This window comes from Cibotium barometz, chromosome 41, assembly GCF_041138505.1.
Source record: "Cibotium barometz isolate CiBa-2024 chromosome 41, ASM4113850v1, whole genome shotgun sequence".
NCBI classification, from domain to species: domain Eukaryota; kingdom Viridiplantae; phylum Streptophyta; class Polypodiopsida; order Cyatheales; family Cibotiaceae; genus Cibotium; species Cibotium barometz.
Window position 1 is genome coordinate 31,805,906 of NC_141086.1, and position 19,142 is coordinate 31,825,047.

Consider the following 19,142-nt stretch of genomic DNA (forward strand, 5'->3'; position numbering starts at 1 on the left):
AGGAAACTAAATACTCCCGGAGGAGGGATGGAGGAAGCCATTAGGACCTTGTCCTGGGTAAGAGTGGGTAAGTTGAGTGGTTTGAGTGCAAGTTATTCCACTGGTTAAAGATCATTTAACTGATTACGATAGTCACTTAAAAGACTTTTGCCATTACTCTCTGACAATACAAGGCCGAAATACCGAAATGCCGAAGCACTAGATGAAAGCAAGAAGAAACCATTAACACAGCCAAGGGGAAGGTACAGCGCCAAAGCAAGTCTTTCATAGTGCAGAAGAAGAGGGGAAGTGGAGGTGCATTGAAAGGATCAGCGGCCTCTATGCAAGGGGCAGCTAAGCCAATAAACAATTGTGCATCTGCCAGCCACTACCAAGCTACTTGCTTACACGATTTTGTGATTGGAATAAGACTGCACAGAGAGTTAACAGGCACATTTAGCACAACAGCAAAGCCGAGTCATAGCTCGGCCATACCTTGAAATGATACTACTTGCTTACATGATTTTGTGATTGGAATAAGACTGCACAGAGAGTTAACAGGCACATATAGCATAAGAGCAAAGCTGAGTCATAGCTCGGCCATACCTTGAAATGATAATATTCAAAAGTTAAACTTAGAAGATGTAACACAAGGTGACAAAAGGGTATATATGTAGATCACAGAATCATAGGATGACTGTAAGCATCAAAATGTTAATTACTAGTCCTTTCCAAAAACTCTATTGATGGACTCGTCCACACTGTCACATTGCAATGATACAAATTTGTGGCTGTCCAAAACTGTTCGGGCAGCCTCCATAGCAATCTTCCCACTAAAAAAATGCTGCCTACACACTGGCATATAAATGTCTGTTCCACCTATTACTTCTTTGTTCCTGTCATCTGTTTTCCTGAAGGTGAAGAAGGCTGGCTTCCTACACAATTCACAATGAGAAGACAGCTTGACAACACTGTCAGCAAGGGGTACCAAATCTAGAATCGATCCAAATTTATTCCTGCAAAGAAAAGTTAATATTAATTGCCACAAATATAGACCTTAGTTGCAACATGAAAATAGATTGCTCGCTAAACCAAGCAAGCCAAGTTCAAAACCCGGTAACTCAAAAAGGATTCCAAACCTCACTTCAAAACAAATCATAATATATGTAATACACAGGTATACAATCTTTTTCCCTTGCATACATATCCATGCGCAAAAAATGAAAAAAAAAGGTGTACTAGGACACCTTGCTGAGAATAGCTCTCTCTCTCTCTCTCTCATTAGCCCCATGCTTGATATTTTGGAGAGTGGTATACGATCTATTAGGGGCTGATGCTCCTCTCATGTTCATGTTCATGTTCTTAGTATTCCATGATGAGATTTCCATGGACAGTATTGTATCACTCCAGTGAGATAGTTTGTTTTGTTTCTATTTTATTTTCTGTTCCATGATGAGATATGCCATGTAGATTATTGTATCATTTTAGTCTCGTAGGCCCATCGGGTCTTTAGTAGATGTTTAAAATATCTCCCCCGATGGCGTGAGCACCTCTGCGCCCCTCCCCCTTGTTCGCGCTGTGCGCTGGTGGCTGCTCACGCTGCGCACACCCTGGGCCACCCTGTCATCCGCGTTGCGCGCCCCTTGCTACATGCCCCTCCCTGTTGTCCGTGTTGCCCTGCTGTCTGCACTGCCTCGTTTATCCACCGACACTGCTCAGGCCCCCAAGGCAGCAACTAGGGAGAGAGAGCCAGAATGAACCTACAGGAGCTGGAGGCATACATCAAGACTGTGGAGGACAACACCAAGAAGGCATTGGTCGAGCAGAAGGTGTTGGATGGGGTCCTGAACCAACATGAAAAACAGTTGGAGGCCTCCGCAACGAGATACAAGGCAAGAATAGCAAGATTGAAGAACTGGAGGCAAAGGTGAACCACCAGGAGGAGGAGATTCTGACGCTGAAAGAGACCCAGATGCAACAACAGGCAATGCCAGCGGCTGCCCCAGTGAAAGGGGAACTCTGGGCAGAAATGGCAGTGCTAGAGGCTACTGTCAAGGACCATACAGTAGAGGAAGGGGAACTGAATATACAGGAGGGTCTAAGGACGGACTTGGAGCAGCTGAAGGCTGCGACGGGAAGAACTGCAGACCACCAAGAAAGATTGGGTGGAGGTGGTGAAGAAGCACAAACCCCTACAGAGCATCATACATGGGACACTCGAGGAGGAGAAACACGGGAAGGATAGGACCCTCCATGTACGAGTGCGGAGGCTACAGGTGGGGGCTTCCTCTAAGGCAGATGTCAAAACCCTTTTCCAGATGATAGTAGTGGACCGGACATCCCCCCCCCCCCTCTGCAAATACATGGAGGGAAGGGAAGGATTGAAACAAGCGCAGCCCCTCATCATCAGATTCCCTAATGCCACCAGCAGACAGGCCACCTTAGACAAACGAGCTGCCCTCAAGGGCACACAGGTGTACATGGGGGATGATCTCACCCCAGCACAGGTGGCACACTGGCATGACGCGATGATGATAGTTCATGAGGTTCATAGAGTGGGCAAGTGGGCTGTCTACAGAGATGGCAAGGCCATTATCACTGAGCGTTATCTCAAATAGGGATGCACGGTACGAGACCAAACACTTGAGGTTAGCAAATGGAACTGCAATGGCACCCTGTGGTCGAATCCGTAAGGTTTGAGTGAGACTCTCACAGGCAATGATGTCATCTTCTATATAGAGACTTATCATATCCTTGAAAGGGGTTTACCATACAAAGCCGGTTTCAAGTGGGAGTCAGCTTTCCGAGGCGAGATCCGCACATCTAGAGGAGTACGTGCCTCTGGAGGGGCAGCTGTCCTTTCTAGACCACACCTCCAACAAAATCTCAGCATCATCCGGAAGGACGAGGTGTCAAATCCCCATAGAACCTCCTCGTGGAACGCTCCTGGTACGAGACTCGAAACCTGCAAACAAACCAAAAAAACAAGAAGGGAGTGCATGCCTGACTCACTTCCCAACCACGACAGCCGTGGGCAAGCCCACAGACTTGGCTGTCCCCACCGAGCCACGAGCTGAGCTAACTAGATGGCATACCGACCAATCTCTACCTCGTGACGTCCCATACCGCCACGAAGCTACCGTCGCAGGCCTCGAGACTGCTGCCAGCCTCGGCTGCATGAAGCAGGTGCACGTCTGCACTAGATCCAGGCTCCTGACCATAGAGCTCTCACAAAACATGCGAGACTCTATATGACTAATGACTAACCTTGGCCACCCTTTTATAGGCTCTTGGCCGGTCATCGGGCGTCCACACTTGGGCGCCCGCTCGTCCATACTTGGGTGCCCGCCCGTTAGTCTATCCCTAACTCAGCTCGTTAATCAGCCTGCCTAGCTCCAAGCTTTTCCCCAAACCTCGAAGCTAGTCTTGTGTGCGTGTAGTACACGGTAGATACACACTGTGCACATGACATACTCCCCTTTCTCTAAGAACTCACTCTTGAGCTCATTAAAAAGCCAGGGTAATCTCTCTGAAGAGTAGTCAATGTCTCCCATGTAGAGTCCTCCTCAACACGATCCTTCCACTTGATCTTGTATTCCGTGATGATAAGTGTATTCTGCAATCTTCTTTACGAAATCCAAGAATCTTTTCAGTTTCGTGTGGAACATGTGTCATGTCCTCCTCGACATCTATGATTTCTTGTGAGGAGTAACTAACTGGTCAGTTCCACCCAATACTTCCTTAAGTCTACTGACATGAAATACAGGATGAACTTTCACATGAGAAGGTAAATCCAATTCATATGCAACTGAACCAATCCGTCGTGTAATACGAAATGGTCCACAATATCTAGGGGATAATTTCGAAGATCGACTTGTTCGTAAAGTCTCAGAATCTTTCGGAACTCGCAAATACACCATCGATCCTTCAGAGAACTCTCTGGGTGAACGATGTCTATTAGAATAAAATCTGTCTCGGTCTTGAGCACTTCTAATAGTTTCCTTCGCAACTTGTAACATTTCTTGCATATCTTGCAAAAAATTACGTACTGCATCATGCTGAAGTCCTGAGAATCCTACTGTGTAACAGGTGATCTAGGTTGAAAACCATACATAAGCATGAAAGGACTAAAACCTGTGCTCGTATGCTTAGTACTGTTATATGCAAATTCAAACATAGGAAGATAATTCTCCCATGAACTATGTCTTTTGAATACATATACTCGAAGCAGCATATCCTCCAAAATCTGATTCACTCTTTCAGTCTGGCCATCAGATTGAGGATGATCTGAGGAACTCAAATTCAAAGTTATTTCCAACTTCTCAAAAACAAGTTTCCAAAAATCACTCGTAAACTTAGAGTCCCTATCACTAACTATGTCCTGCAGTAACCCGTACAGTCTAAACAATTGCTCGATAAACTGCCGTGCTAATTGCGTAGCTATAATAGTCTTCCGGGTCGGTAAAAATCTAGCCATTTTTGTCAAGCGATTGACCACAACCCAAATAGAATCGTGGCCTTGATGCGTTCTTGGCAATCCGATAATAAAATCCATGGAAATACTTTCCCATTTATTACCTGGGATTTGCAAAGGATGCAACAATCCAGCCTGTCTAAAGCGTTCAGCTTTATTCGCTTGACAAACTTGACACTTGAGAACATAATCTTCTACATACCCTTTCATCTTTGGCCAATAAAAAGTGTGTTTCACTAACGATAGTATCCAGCAGAAGGGGTGTCGTGACACTCCTTAAGAATCTTGGAGCTAATGTCCGGGATCTGTGGTACACAAATTTTGTCATTACGAAATAGTAAACCATTCCGAATCATCCATTGGCCTCTTGCAGCCTGAATGGTAGGCTGTTCAGCCATTGAGTCTTCTCAATCAACGAGCTCCCGTCCTGGATCTTTTGCCAAAATGGACCAAAATAACTATCGGTCCTGCAAAGCTCTCTCAATGATTGAAATAAGTCAGTAGAAATCTGTAGTGTGAGCTGAGAGTACTGCCACACTACCAGTGCACCCCAAGGTGATTTACTTGGACGGATCTGGCCCATCCTCAAATAATCTTCGAGTTGTTTAGCCAACTCATCTTCCTCAGCTTGGCTTATCCTGTAAGATGGAATACTAACAGGATGAGCAGCAGGGATCAGGTCAATACGAGATCTACTGCCCTTTCAGGAGATAAGCCCGATGGCAGTTCCTTAGAAAATACATCTTGAAACGAATCAAGTATCTTCTGTAATTCTTTGCTTTCAAATACACTTAATTCATTGAGATCCATAGAAGGTATGAGAAATGAAGAAAGTGAAATCAATACACAATGGAAAGCAGTATACAAAGAAGAATCCATTATATTTCCAAAATCAACTGTATTTACTAGAGGTCCCTGAGAGGGATATATACAATCACCTAAAATACTATACTGGGTGTTCCTATGTTGAAAAGAAAAAATATGACTAGAACAATCTATCTGGACTTGAAGAGTCTTAAACCACTCAATCCCTAATAACAAGTCTACATGTTCTAGGTGCATAATATAGCATTCCAGAGTCTCTCTTCTCTCGCATTTTACAGAGGAGGCAAAGTGGTGATACTAGAGAGACGCACCACTTGACGGTGCGAGACCTATGGGACCAGTCTAAGACTTGCAGTATGAAACTGCAACGGAGCATTGAGACTAGATGTGGGGCCTTTGGAAAGCTAGCATTTTACAAAGGAGGCAAAGTGATGATACTAGAGAGACGCACCACTTGACGGTGTGAGACCTATGGGACCAGTCTGAGACTTACAGTATGGAACTGCAACGGAGCATTGAGACTGGATGTGGGGACGTTTGAGGACAGCTTCAGAGACAGGGTCATCATCTTCTACTCGGAGACACATCAGCCCCTAGGCAGCACATTACCAAGAGTGGCGGGATACAGATGGGAGACGACTTGTAGACAGGAGGCCCGTTCGAAGCATGGTGGTCACGGATCTGGAGGAGTTGCAGTTCTTTTTAGAGAGGATCTTCAGCCACTCATCCATGTTATGCGCCATGATGAGAGCACGAGGTACATATGGGTCAAAGTGAGGGCAGATGAGGATAGACCCCTATACATTGCTATATGTTACTTTCCACCTAGCACATCTCATTATGCAGCGCCCAAGGGGCAATCTCCATATATGATTCTAGATGAGGACATATGGGAGTTCTCCAGGGAGGGAGATGTTATCATACTTGGGGACTTTAATGCTCGAACGGCTCAGTACCAGACCTCCTTCTTTGACACTTCGGAGAAGATGTTGAGAGAGATAGATGTGGAGGAGATGTGTTTGACCCAGAGATCACAGGATGAGGTGGAGTGTACTAAGTATGGGAGATACCTCTTGGAGATGGGGACTGCACATGGGCTGGCCATTTTAAATGGCCTAGAGAGGTATCCACTTGCCAGTGGCTTTACTTGCTTTCCACACAGACATGGAGCCAGCACAGTGGATTATGTTTTAGCCTCGCCAGCCTTCATCCCAAGTATCCAAGATTTTGCGATTGGCCCCAGGCCCATGGGAGTTACGGTGGATCATGCACTTCTCTCCTTTACGGTGGATTTCCACTACAGTACCCGCCAGGTTGGGCAGTCCTCCTATCACCCGAGATATACCTTCTGTAGAGAGACTGATGGAGTATACACTGCAGAGATCTACAGCTTGTTCAGTGCAGAGGACATTAACTCTCCCGATATATGGGGCGAGTATGCAGCCTCCCTCTACACAGTACCAGAGCAGCCACCACTACCGAACCCTCCAGAGCCCTGTCCACCCACTTCTACCTTCTTCATAGTAGAGATGGTGAGGAGGGCCATCAACAGATTGCATACAGGGAGGACACAGGATCATGAGGGCATTGTAGCCGAGCATTTCATACATGCGAGAGATATGATTGCAGACTTGCTAGCTCTCATGTTTAATAGAGCCATGTGTGAGGGGTTTCCTGGGACTTGGAGTACTTCCACAATTGTGCCGGTACTCAAGTCTGGAGATCTGAGCCTGCCGACTAACTACCGCACCATTATGATTGGTCACTCGCTGGCCAAGCTATATGCCTCTATTCTTGAGCAGGAGTTGAGCAGATGGGCAAAGAGACAAGGGGTCCGAGCTCAGGGACAGGCCGGTTTCAGGAGGAGATTCTCTACTTTGGATCATATCTTTACCCTCAGGGCTATCATTGAGGAGGGCAGAGCACATGGGAGCAGGATCTCCTGTGGCTTTGTGGATTTCTGCAAGGCACACAGTGCCACAGTGCCCAGAGCTAGACTGATGCGCACGCTGCAAGACTTGGAGGTTCCATGTAAGCTCATTTGGGATATTATGGCACTTTATGAGACAGTAGTTGGGCAGGTGTGGACTTCAGAGGGTCTCTCCCAGCCAGTACACTCCACTATAGGGGTGAAACAGGGCTGCCCGCTCTCTCCACATTGATGAGATCTCTGATTATAATGGGACACGAGGGGACAGAGGAGCCCACTTGGCTGGCACTTGGATATCTCTACTCTTATACGCTGATGATATTGTGCTCATAGCAAACTCACCAGAGGGTATGCACAGGCACTTGGATACTTTACATGCTTATGCACAAGACAGTGGGCTCTCAGTTAACCTTGGTAAGACCAAGGTTATGGTGTTTAATACTACAGCTCAGTGGGTCTGGAGATCAGCCCCTATTTTCACATATGGGCAGGAGACAGTGGAGTATGTTGACTCATACACATATCTTGGAGTGGTGTTCACTGGGCCCACATTTTCCATGAGGGGGGCAGCAGAGGCCAGACTAACTAGAGGATATGCAGCACTAGGAGGTCTAGAGAGGATGTGCTCCCAGGTACAGTTTCAGGAGCCACGCACTAAGCTGTGGCTTTTTGACACGGTGGTCACATTGGCGATGCTATATGGAGTACAGATCTGGGAGCCTAGCCTAGATCGTCACAGTCGATCAGGACGCACATACGATGGATGGAGATCGATGGAGAGACCACTTGCAACCGGAATCTTATTCTAGGAATTGATTGTGGAAAAGTAGAGAATTAATTCAATCATAAAAACCATTGCTTGTAAGCTTCAACTAAATCAAATCAATTGAAAAATTAAACACTTAAACAAAAATACTTAGCTCCAAAAAGACCATATTGGGTGCAATCTTCCCCCCTCTTGTGCGTGGCCTCTCCCCACACAAGAGTATTTCTTTATTAGCTTTCCTTTTCACCAAAATTAGGCCATAGCCTCCAAAATACAAGATGTGCTTTTTAGAGAGCACGGCACTCTTCTCTAACAAAAATAGAGTGTCAAATTGGGACTAGGGTAAAGCCATAGGCTTTAATAAATTCCACATAAATAAATGTATCTTTCCTAAAGTTCAAAATGGAAAAATCATTTGATAAGATTACAAGCTACTATGCTTGCCAAAAATGAAATGTGATGATCCAAGACATTTCTTCCAAAGTAAACTCTTCAATTCCCATAGTCTTCATCACCTGAAAATATAAGCCCAATTAATTATTAAATTAATCCCACAAATATTAAACAGACACAAATCATCACCAACTCATGACTACCAGGCGTAAGTACCCCAGGAATCACCCTGCCATACAAACCTAACTGAAATAATCATAGATGGCCTCAAACATACGTCATATACCGCACGTATTAATATTTATAGTGGTATCACCCACGATATTAACCTAGCCGGCATGACGCAAGAGTAATCTAGGCGTCCCCAAATTACTCAAGAGGGGATAAATAATATTTTTCTAGAGGACTTAAAATATATTCTCATGACACCACTTGTGTCCATGATCTCCAGGATGATTCGGGCTAAGGCCTCAGTACCCCATGAGATTATCAGAGCTGAGATGGGAGCACCACCGATCGTAGTCGAGGCTCTTGCCAGATCAGTGCCCTTCATTCATAGCACCTGGGAGCTTCCCCGACACCAGTATGCACGACTTGCTTTAGAGTCCTCTCATCAACTAGCCATGGAGGGAGACACTTCATGTTGGTATGCGCAGATAGCATCCTAGTTTGAGCTCCATAGATTCAGTTTAGACAGACTTCCACCCTTCCAATACTCTCTGGAGGCACCCTCTCTCACCTTGACACATTCTGAGATTAGTAGAGTCATTAGACAGGACCTCATTCAGTTGGACACTAGGAGGACATGGCTAGAGCCCTCACAAGAGTTGGGGACGAAGATGGCTTTCTATAGAGACCATCTTCTCCGCACCACTAAGGATGGCTTTATACTTAGACCGAGCTACATGGATACCCATCTGTCTCATGGATTGAGGTGCGCCATTGGGTAGATCCGCGCCTCTTCACATCAGTTAGAGATAGAGACAGGCAGATTTAGAGGCATACCTCCAGGGGACAGGATTTGTCAGATTTGTTGGACAGAGCCAAAGATGGAGGAGCACTACATCTGTCGCTGCACAGCATACTATGAGATTCGAGAGTGCTACCATTGCCTTTTTAGAGAGGGATTTGGACCACAGGCTAGAGTCATGGACTATTGTGATCAGAGATGCTTGGGTTTTTATCTCCTGGAGATCCGCAGGCTCAGAGAGTCCATTATCAGGGACAAATGCCCGACTGCCAGGGAGTCCACACAGAGACAGATTACTAACTCCTTTAGAGGGACTACCCGGGAGGAGACACAGCCGATAGCTCATCAGCAGGCACCCCGTGGGACTCTAGTTGAGAGAGCTATCGAGTTGGGCTGATCCAAATGCCCGAGGGTTCGCGGATCTTCACATCGGAGACCGTGCCTACACCGGAGGATTCAGAGCATCATTGTTGCGACATCGGGCTCGTCCGACCAAGCATCTCACTATGGCAGATATCCAGGCCGGTAGAGACCCATGATAGAGCTCCTAGGATGATTACCATTCCAACCATATACTGTTGTACTCACTGTCACTTTCGTACTCCCCCATATTCATGTATTCATGTACCCCATTTTGACTAGTAGCATTAGCTTCCCACTCTCCCTAGTTGCTCCTTCCAGATGCTCCTTGCTGCTGATGTATTGTAGGGCTAGATACTTGCCTTCAGTTCTTTGTTTTCTTTTCCAGACAGTGTATCAGATGTCACATGGTTGTGACTTTGATCTCATAGGTCACTTTGGCCTTTTAAAGACATTAATATAACATTTCATTTCTCTCTCTCTCTCTCTCTCTCTTTAAGAGTGGGGATCCCATGGTACCAGGCAACTACAGGACGATCATGATTGGTCATTACTTGGCCAAATTATATGGCTCTATATTGGAGTCGGAGCTGAGCCGATGGGTAGAGAGACATGGTCATCGAGCACATGGACAGGCTGGCAACAGGAGAGGATTTACTACCTTGGATCACATACTGACACTTCGGGCACTTATTGAAGACGGCAGGGCATAGAGGAGAAGGATATACTGCTGCTTTGTGGACTTCCGCAAAGCCTTCGATACCGTACCACATGCCAAGCTTATGAACAGATTGCATGACATTGAGGTACCCCAGGATATGCAGTGGGGGATATATGCTTTGTATGAGTCTGTGACAGGCAAAGTCCGAGCTCCAGGCGGACTATCTGATAGGGTGACCAGCACGATAGGGGTGAAGCAGGGATGCCCGCTATCGCCCACCCTCTTTGGACTATACATTGATGCGGTCTCTAATTATGTAGACAGATTGGGAGGCCCAGGGGCATGCCTGGCAAGGGTGTTGATACCCATCTTGTTATATGCTGATGATATTGTTCTAATCTCAAACTCTCCAGAAGGATTACAGAGACACATGGATGCATTACAGGCTTTCTGTGCGGATAGAGATCTGACAGTGAACCTTGGGAAAACCAAGGTTATGGTGTTTAACACCACACAAGCATGGGTGACAAGATCAGAACCTCAGTTCACTTTCCGAGGGGAGCCGATAGAGTACGTCAGGTCATATGTCTACTTGGGAGTTACTTTCACAAGACCGCGTTTCTCCCTGAAGGAGGCAGCAGCACCTAGATTAGCTCGAGGGCATGCAACCTTGGGGGCACTTGAGAGGCAGTGTGCACACATACAGTTTCAGGAGCCACGCACCAAATTGTGGCTATTTGATACGCTTGTCACACCGACCCTCCTGTACGGAGCTCCAATTTGGGGGCCCAGTATACATCACAGATCTCAAAGAGGGACAGATGAGGGATGGAGGCAAATGGAGAGACCACTAATTATGAGGATTGCCCGCATGATTCGGAGCAAATCATCAGTACCACACACGAGATTGTTCGGGCTGAGCTGGGTGCCCCACCAGTAGTAACCGAGGCCCTATTCCAGGCAGTTACCTTTTTACAGCGGCTATGGGAGCTCCCTCAACAGAGGTACTCCCGATTGGCATTGACCTCATCCATACAGTTGGCAGAGGATGGAGATACTCATTGTTGGTACGCTCAGATGAGATCATGGTTTGACCTACATGGTTTGCAGATAGAGGCACTACCACCCTTTCAGTACAGTCTGGATTGTCCATTTTTGGATCTCACCCACTCAGAGCAAAACCGCGTGATCAGGATGGATATCATCAGAGTGGACGCAGAGAGGACATGGATTAGCCCCCTTGAGCCCTTGGGCACGAAAATGGCTCATTACAAGAGCCATTTTCTACACCTCTCACCAGATGATTTTATCACCCGCCCGGCGTACATGGATGTACACCTATCACATGGGATACGTTGTGCCATTGGACAGATCCGGACCTCATCACACCAGCTGTGGATTGAGACAGGGCGATATGTGTATCAAATCATGGATGACCGCATTTGCTAGCTATGCTACCAGGAGGTAGAGACAGAGGAACACTACATTTGCCGATGTATAGTCTATTATGAGATCCGAGGGAGATATCACTGCCTCTTGAGAGAGGGTTTTGGGCCGTTACGCAGGGTCATGGAGTTTGAGGATCAAAGATGCCTTGGATTGTTTCTACTTGAGCTCAGGAGACACAGAGAGACCCTCTTGGCAGACAGGAGGCCGAGCCATGATGTACCTAGACAGAGGACCCTGAAAGATTTCTTCGACACCAGCACCAGCAACCCAGCCCACACACCTCCTGATACCTACTCCATTGGGCCATCAGGGCACCGACCACGCTCCCAAGGAGTCACCACTGATAGAGCAGTTATCTTATGTCATGCTCGTCGGCCACGCCCACCAGGATCCCGACCACAGCATCCTCACCATCGCCAGATCAGAGCCATTATTGCTCAGCATCGGAGGCGCCTACCTTGCTTCTATGACCTCTCCATTCTAGACAGCCCCATGGCGGAGATACTTGATCTAAGGAGAGGGCAACGCTTCAATTGATCAGCATACATGGATCTACCTAATATACATTTTTTAGTATTTTCCAGTATTTTCTACTCAGTATCATCTCGGAGTCTTACAATTATGTTCTTATAACTGTAGGACAATCAGTTTATTGTACTTTTTAGTCTCATTTAGTTGTTCTCTTTGATGAGACACCAACTTCAAATGTACTCTCAGTTTTGGTCTCATAGGCCGCTATGGCCTCTTAGAGACGTTAATATATCATTTCATCTCTCTCTCTCTCTCTCTCTCTCTCTCTCTCTCTCTCTCTCTCTCTCTCTCTCTCTCTCTCTCTCTCTCTCTCTCTCTCTCTCTCTCTCTCTCACCGTTCGCTCGCACCGTTCACTACTCCCGCCCGCTGTTCGCTATTGCCGCCCGCTAGCCCCTCCGCTCGCACTGTGCGCCTGCTGCCCATCACCCCTGTTTCACCTCGCCTGTTGTGCCCAGCACACCCCGCCATCCCTCTATTTCCGTCTCTCTGTTCGCCGCCCGCTGTGCCGCCCTTTTGCAACCCACCCTTCCTCAGGCCCCCAAGGCAGCAACATAACTCTCTCTCTCTCTCTCTCTCTCTCTCTCTCTCTCTCCTCCCTGCCCGTGGGAAGGGCTGCAGAGTAATCTCAAGGATGGCCTCGAGTCTCCAAGAGAAACTCGAGGCCCTCGAGACGGCAATGAAGGCACTAATCAAGGAGAACAAGAAGACATCCGATTCCAACCTCAATGAGGTGGAGAACAAACTACACCGGCACATCATGGCCCTCGAAGCACGGGTCACGGACCTTGAACAAGAGAACATAGCACTCAAGGAGGAGGTGAGTGCATTGAAAGTGGAACTGGTAGCCGTCAAGAACACCGAGAAGGAAGAAGGGGAGATCAATGACAACACTCTCACGGCCATCAAAGAAGAGATCTCCAAGGAGATCACAAAGGACATGGAGGGAAAACTCGAAGCCAAGCAGTCAGGATGGGTTGAGGTGGTGAAGAAGAACATCCATAAAGAAGTGAGGGAGGAGACTCAAAGGGAAGAACATCAAATCATTCACACCACCATTGAGGAGGAGAAGATGAGGCATGCCCGCCGCCTCAACATTCGAGTCACAGGTATAGCCGAGACACCCAACTCCACTCCCGAGAAAGATGGACAGCTTCTATGCATGAAGCTAGGCTACAGGGAAGAGGACCCTCTCCCCTTCACTAAAGCATGGAGAGCCGCGAAAGACTCGACATGCAAGCGAGCCCTTATCCTACAGTTTGCAGGAGAGACAGAGAGGGTCACCTTCATGAGGAAGAGGGTCATACTACGAGGCTTAGAGGGAGCTCCTATTTTCTTGGATGATGATCTCACGAGGATGCAACTAGAGCATAGAAGAGCTTGCATGCCACGAGTCTTACACACGAGGAGAGAAGGCAAGAAGGCCTTCTATCGAGATGGTCGGGTCATCATTGATGGCCGGCCCATGGATTAGCCGTTTGGGGCCTATGGGACACAGACCAGGCCACTGACACAGATACACATGGCAGTATGGAACTGTAATGGTTCACTATGGGTGCAGCCTGGACGACTGGAGCATGTTATGGTGAGGAGAGACATCATACTTCTGACAGAGACACATCAGAGCCCAGAGAGAGGGCTACCTCAAGTAGAGGGATTCCAGTGGGAGTCAGCATACAGGAGGACCACACGCTAGGGTACCTCGAGAGGGTCGGGGGGGGTAGCAGTTCTATTCAGACGGGAGCTACAAGGGAGACTGAGAGTGGTAGCACAGGATCCAGAGGCCAGATACATGTGGATCAGCTTACAGCTCTCACAGGACAAGGTTATATACATAGCCCTATGTTACTTTCCTCCATCAGGATCCTCCTATGTCATCACAGAGGACATGCCACAGGAGGAGGAGACAGGAGCCTCGCCATACAATTGTCTGTCAGAGGAGATTATGCATTATTCTATACTAGGGGAAGTATTTCTTACGGGTGACTTCAATGCCCACACACAAAGCAGACAGTGTAAGGTGTATGACTATGATGACATGGACATCCTCCACCCTGTGGATCCAGAGGAGATAGGGGCTAGTCGGGCATCAGAGGACACTGGACCAGACAGAGGACATTATGGGGACCACTTACTAGAGTTGGGAGCCAAGCATTGTCTCGTTATTTATAATGGGATGCTACAGTGGCCGGGATCAGGAGGGCTGACATGCTTCCCACATGGGCGTCGTACACGGACTGGAGGCACGGTGGTAGACTGCATTATGGGATCTTTGGAGGCATCACAGCTTGTCACCTCATTCTCCATCCCACCTCGTCCTATTGGGGCAGATCATACATACTTGGCATTTTCACTAGCCGGATCACTAGTATCACCAGCCCCCCACATACCGACGCCACATACTACCATCTACTTCACACATGACATGGCAGACATATACATTGGCAGAGTAGAGGATGGGCTCCTACTCATGGATCCCCTGGCACCTATGGATACCATTACAGCTCAGCTGGCATCACTCCTACACATGGCTGCATTACAAAGCTTCCCACATCGTGTCCACTCAGGAGAGCCTGCGAGATCTGGGACTATGCCCCAGAACAAATGGTATGATGACGAGTGCACAGCCCTATACTCACGGCTCCGCATACAGAGAGCCTTGGCAACCATCACAGAGCAGGAGTCGAGGAGAGAGATGAGGAGACTTACTCGCCGCAAAAGGCGGGCCTTCGCAGAGATACAGGAGCTAGAGATCTTTCATTTCTTCATGAGTAGAGGTAGCCCTATCTCATGGCGGCACTTCAGAGAGCCCCGGACACCGACACCCATTGCAGATCCACAGACATGGCACACATATGCAGAGGGCCTATACCACGCCCCACAGCAACCACCTATACCTCAGCCACAGGAGCCTTGACCTACCACAACTAGCTTCTTTACGCACTCGATGGTAAAGGAAGCTATCTGCCGCCTACAGCATGGACGGGCCGCCGACCATATGGGCCTACAGGGTGAGCATCTCATATATGCAGTAGATTCTTTGGCTCCTTTTCTTGCACACCTGTTTAACAGGGCAATAGCAAAGGGTTTGCCTGCAGAGTGGACGATGCACACCATTGTGCCAATCCACAAAACAGGGGATATGCTCGATCCGAGCAACTACACGACGGTTATGGTTGGCCACATGTTGGCCAAACTCTATGGTGCAGTGTTGGAGCAAGAGCTTAGCTTATATGCTGGCGAGCACGTTTACGCTCATCAAGGCAGGCAGGCTTCAGGAGAGCTTTCTCTACCACTGACCATGTATTCACTTTGAGATGTATGATTGATTACACCAGAGTGAGGAAGAGAAAGCTCTATTGCTGCTTTGTGGATTTCCGCAAGGCATTTGACACAGTGCCACGAGAGAGCGTCTTTCAGCGCCTGCAGTCTCTTGGCATACCAGCAGATATGACATGGGGCATCTATGCATTATATGAGCAGGTTTTTGGGCGAGTCAGATGCCAAGGAGGTATGTCCGAGACTATTGCTAGCACCATTGGTGTGAAGCAAGGATGCCCAATTTCCCCCACGCTATTTGGGTTATACATTGATGAGGTGGCTGACTTCATTACACGGGGAGGCGAAGATGGAGTTGATCTAGCAGGTACCTCAGTACATATTATGCTTTATGCTGATGATATTGTATTAGTGTCTGAGTCTCGAGGAGGTCTACAACAGCATCTACATGCACTCCATGATTTGTACACACAGGGGGGTCTTACTGTGAACCTTGGGAAAACCAAGGTTATGGTCTTTCATACATCGAGACGGGACAGGAGTCAGCTGACATTCACTCTCGCAGGACGCCAGGTGGAGGTGGTGACATCATACGTGTACCTAGGGGTCACCTTCTCTGCAGCAACCACACGCTTCACCATGGGTTCAGCAGCTAGAGCTAGATTGACACAAGGATATGCAGCATTGGCTATGCTAGAGAGACAGTGCCACCAGGCCCATTTTCAGGAGTTTCGGACGAAGGGGTGGCTATTTGACACATTAGTCACACCGGCACTGATGTATGGAGCAGCGGTATGGGTGCCAAGCCTTGCTACCCATTGGTGGACACAGATAGAGAGACCACAAGCCCTCATGATGGCACGCATGATACGCAACAAACCGCCAGTACCTCATGACATTATCCGAGCAGAGTTTGCTGCGCCTCGTATGATGGTAGAGGCCATATTCCAGACTATATGCCTGCTAGACAGATTCAGAGACATGCCACAGGACAGATTGTCATACAGAGCTTTTGAGGCATCTAGACAGCTGGCTGAGGCAGGAGACAGAGGATCATGGTATGCACAGGTCACACATTGGTTCTCACAGCATGGCCTAGACATGGATCATCTACCACCATTCCAGTATGACAGGGATGCACCACATATCCGTCTCTCTCATAGTGAGAGAAACAGAGTATTGAGACAGGACCTATGGCAGCTCTATACACGAGAGACATGGATATCGCCTACACAGCCTCTTCCACCGAAGATGCTCTACTACAGAGATCACTTCATGAGTATCACTGATGATGGATTTATAGAGAGGCCTAGATACATGGAGGGCTTTTTACCACACGGCTCCCGAGTAGCTATTGGTCAGCTTAGAGTCTCATCACATCGATTGGAGATCGAGACTGGCAGAGCAACACGGATCCCTCGAGAGGAGAGGGTATGCAGATTGTGCAGAGAAGAGGTGGAGAGTGAGGAGCGTTATGTATGCAGATGCAATGCAGAGCATATACAGCCATGAGAGAGAGATATCCCATTTTATTGAGAGAGCCACATTCCCAACGCCAGGTCTTTGAGGTAGCAGACCAGCGCATACTGGGGAGATTCATTCTAGACATACAGCGTCACAGAGAAATATCATTACAGGCTCAGACAGCTCTAGACGGGGGACGACATACACAGATTACTACATTTTTTCAGAGATCCACTCTACTCCCAGCCCCTACACAGCAGGGAATTACTCTCCAGAGAGCAGAGACACTCAAAGCCCGCAGGAGACAAAGGACACCTGGCTTTCGGACACCTCGCCTATACCAGAGAGAGATGACAGAGATCAGAGCTCAGTTTCACAGAGAGGGTGCGGAGCGACTGGCTCGCTTCAGAGCAGACCCAGGCATGTTCTTCAGGGAGCTGTGGACACCCCCTTCATTGATGTAAACCATTTTATACCCCCAGTATGGTACAGGATGGAGCTAGCTAGGTTGCATATCATGATTGTATACTCCATGCATATAGCTTTGCATTCTCCTAGTAGTAGAGCTCTATCCCCTCCCCCACTCATTGTACTTATTGCACACCCAGATTCAGCTTTTTAGTTCAGTACTTTTTCATTTTGTTGGGATGACAGAGGATACCCCACACACGTACACTGATTTGTCTTATAGGCCGAGTTCGGTCTTTTGGAAGACGTTAATAAAATCTCTCTCTCTCTCTCTCTCTCTCTCGCTCTCTCTCGCTCTCTCTCTCTCTCTATATATATATATATATATATATAAAAGAGAGAGAGTATTATTGTCTTCTAAGGCCAAATACGGCCTATGAGACCCAATCATGCAAATACATGCCCATACAAAAGTGTAAATGAGAGAGAGAGAGAGAGAGAGAGAGAGGTACCTTTGAAAATCACCATCCAAGCCTGCAACTATAAGAGTTTTACCCTCATGATCTGCTGCAACTTGACAAAAGCTGTAAAGATCTTTGAGGAACTGAGCTTCATCAATGCCTATCAAATCCAGCTGCAAAAAAAAAATGCGTACTATAAAGTTCAAGGCAATGGGCTTCCTTTGCTTCTTCTACGGCGGACTTCTTCCTTCTCATGGGATTGTGGAGCAGATTGAACATTGAAGGCTTATGAAGGCATAGAAAGGCACCTTAGCATAAGCCTCTTCGCCAATTTGGGCCCTGAAACTCGCAAGGCTTGGCACAGCCCAACAAGGCATTTGCATACCATCATGAGAAACTATGGCAGCCAATCCATATCTTGTATCCTTGTCTGACTTCACCATTGCAACCCTTCTGTAGAAGAAAAAAAAGGCAATTGTAGGGTATCAAATCTGGCCAAAAATACTTTTCACATATGATGGCATAGTAAAAATGATTACTACCACTAGCTGCTCCGGATCAAATACTTTTCACATCTGAAGAAAGACCCCCACTAGCTTGGGGACTTATAATAAACCTAATGGAAGCCGTATACCTGCACTGCTTTTGACAAGCAGAAGAACACATGTAGCATTGCAAACAAAGCAAGCACAGAGAACTATAATTCATAATTAAAGTTGTTAACCTAACGGGACAAAACTCTTAACCTCTGCTAAAATCCTGAAGACCTCCTATAAAAGAGTCCTAGAAGTTTTCCGCCTTCTTGTAGCTTTAAGTATAGTTGTCACATTGTCTCAACATGAAGAAAATCGCAATATATTGAAAACGGCAAAAAATAAATAAGCAAACAAATCCAACCACAAGGTCAACATGCCACGTCATTTCAGGATACGCTTCATTTTTCTTTGTAAGTTAGAATAAATGCAGAGGGCTAGTATCAAATGCATTCCAAGATATGTGTAAAGCTTTGATTTTTTTAATGTTTCCAGCTATAGGCTGAGATGAGGTCTGGGAGAACCCTTGCCCCTAGGTCTTACTACCTCCCCCTGCTGCTTATCACCTTCATTAGAAGTAGACTTGGTGTTGGAAGACTGGTTTTTCTTGGGCTTACCATGGTTTTACTTCATCTCCATGTTCTGGACTATTTGCACGCCA

The 19,142-nt window shown here is 47.2% G+C and overlaps 1 protein-coding gene across 1 annotated transcript in view; it reads right to left on the reverse strand.

The window, feature by feature from the left end:
- Positions 1-549: 549 nt before the first annotated feature.
- The window catches only part of LOC147614866 (thymidine kinase-like), a 31,483-nt gene continuing 12,890 nt past the window's right edge, over positions 550-19,142 (reverse strand). The window contains exons 2-4 of the mRNA XM_086780187.1: positions 18,257-18,401; positions 18,000-18,121; positions 550-995 (exon numbers count right to left, since the gene is read on the reverse strand). Coding sequence (XP_086636313.1) covers positions 701-995; positions 18,000-18,121; positions 18,257-18,401 — 562 coding nt within the window. The 3' untranslated portion in view covers positions 550-700. The remainder of the gene's footprint in view (positions 996-17,999; positions 18,122-18,256; positions 18,402-19,142) is intronic.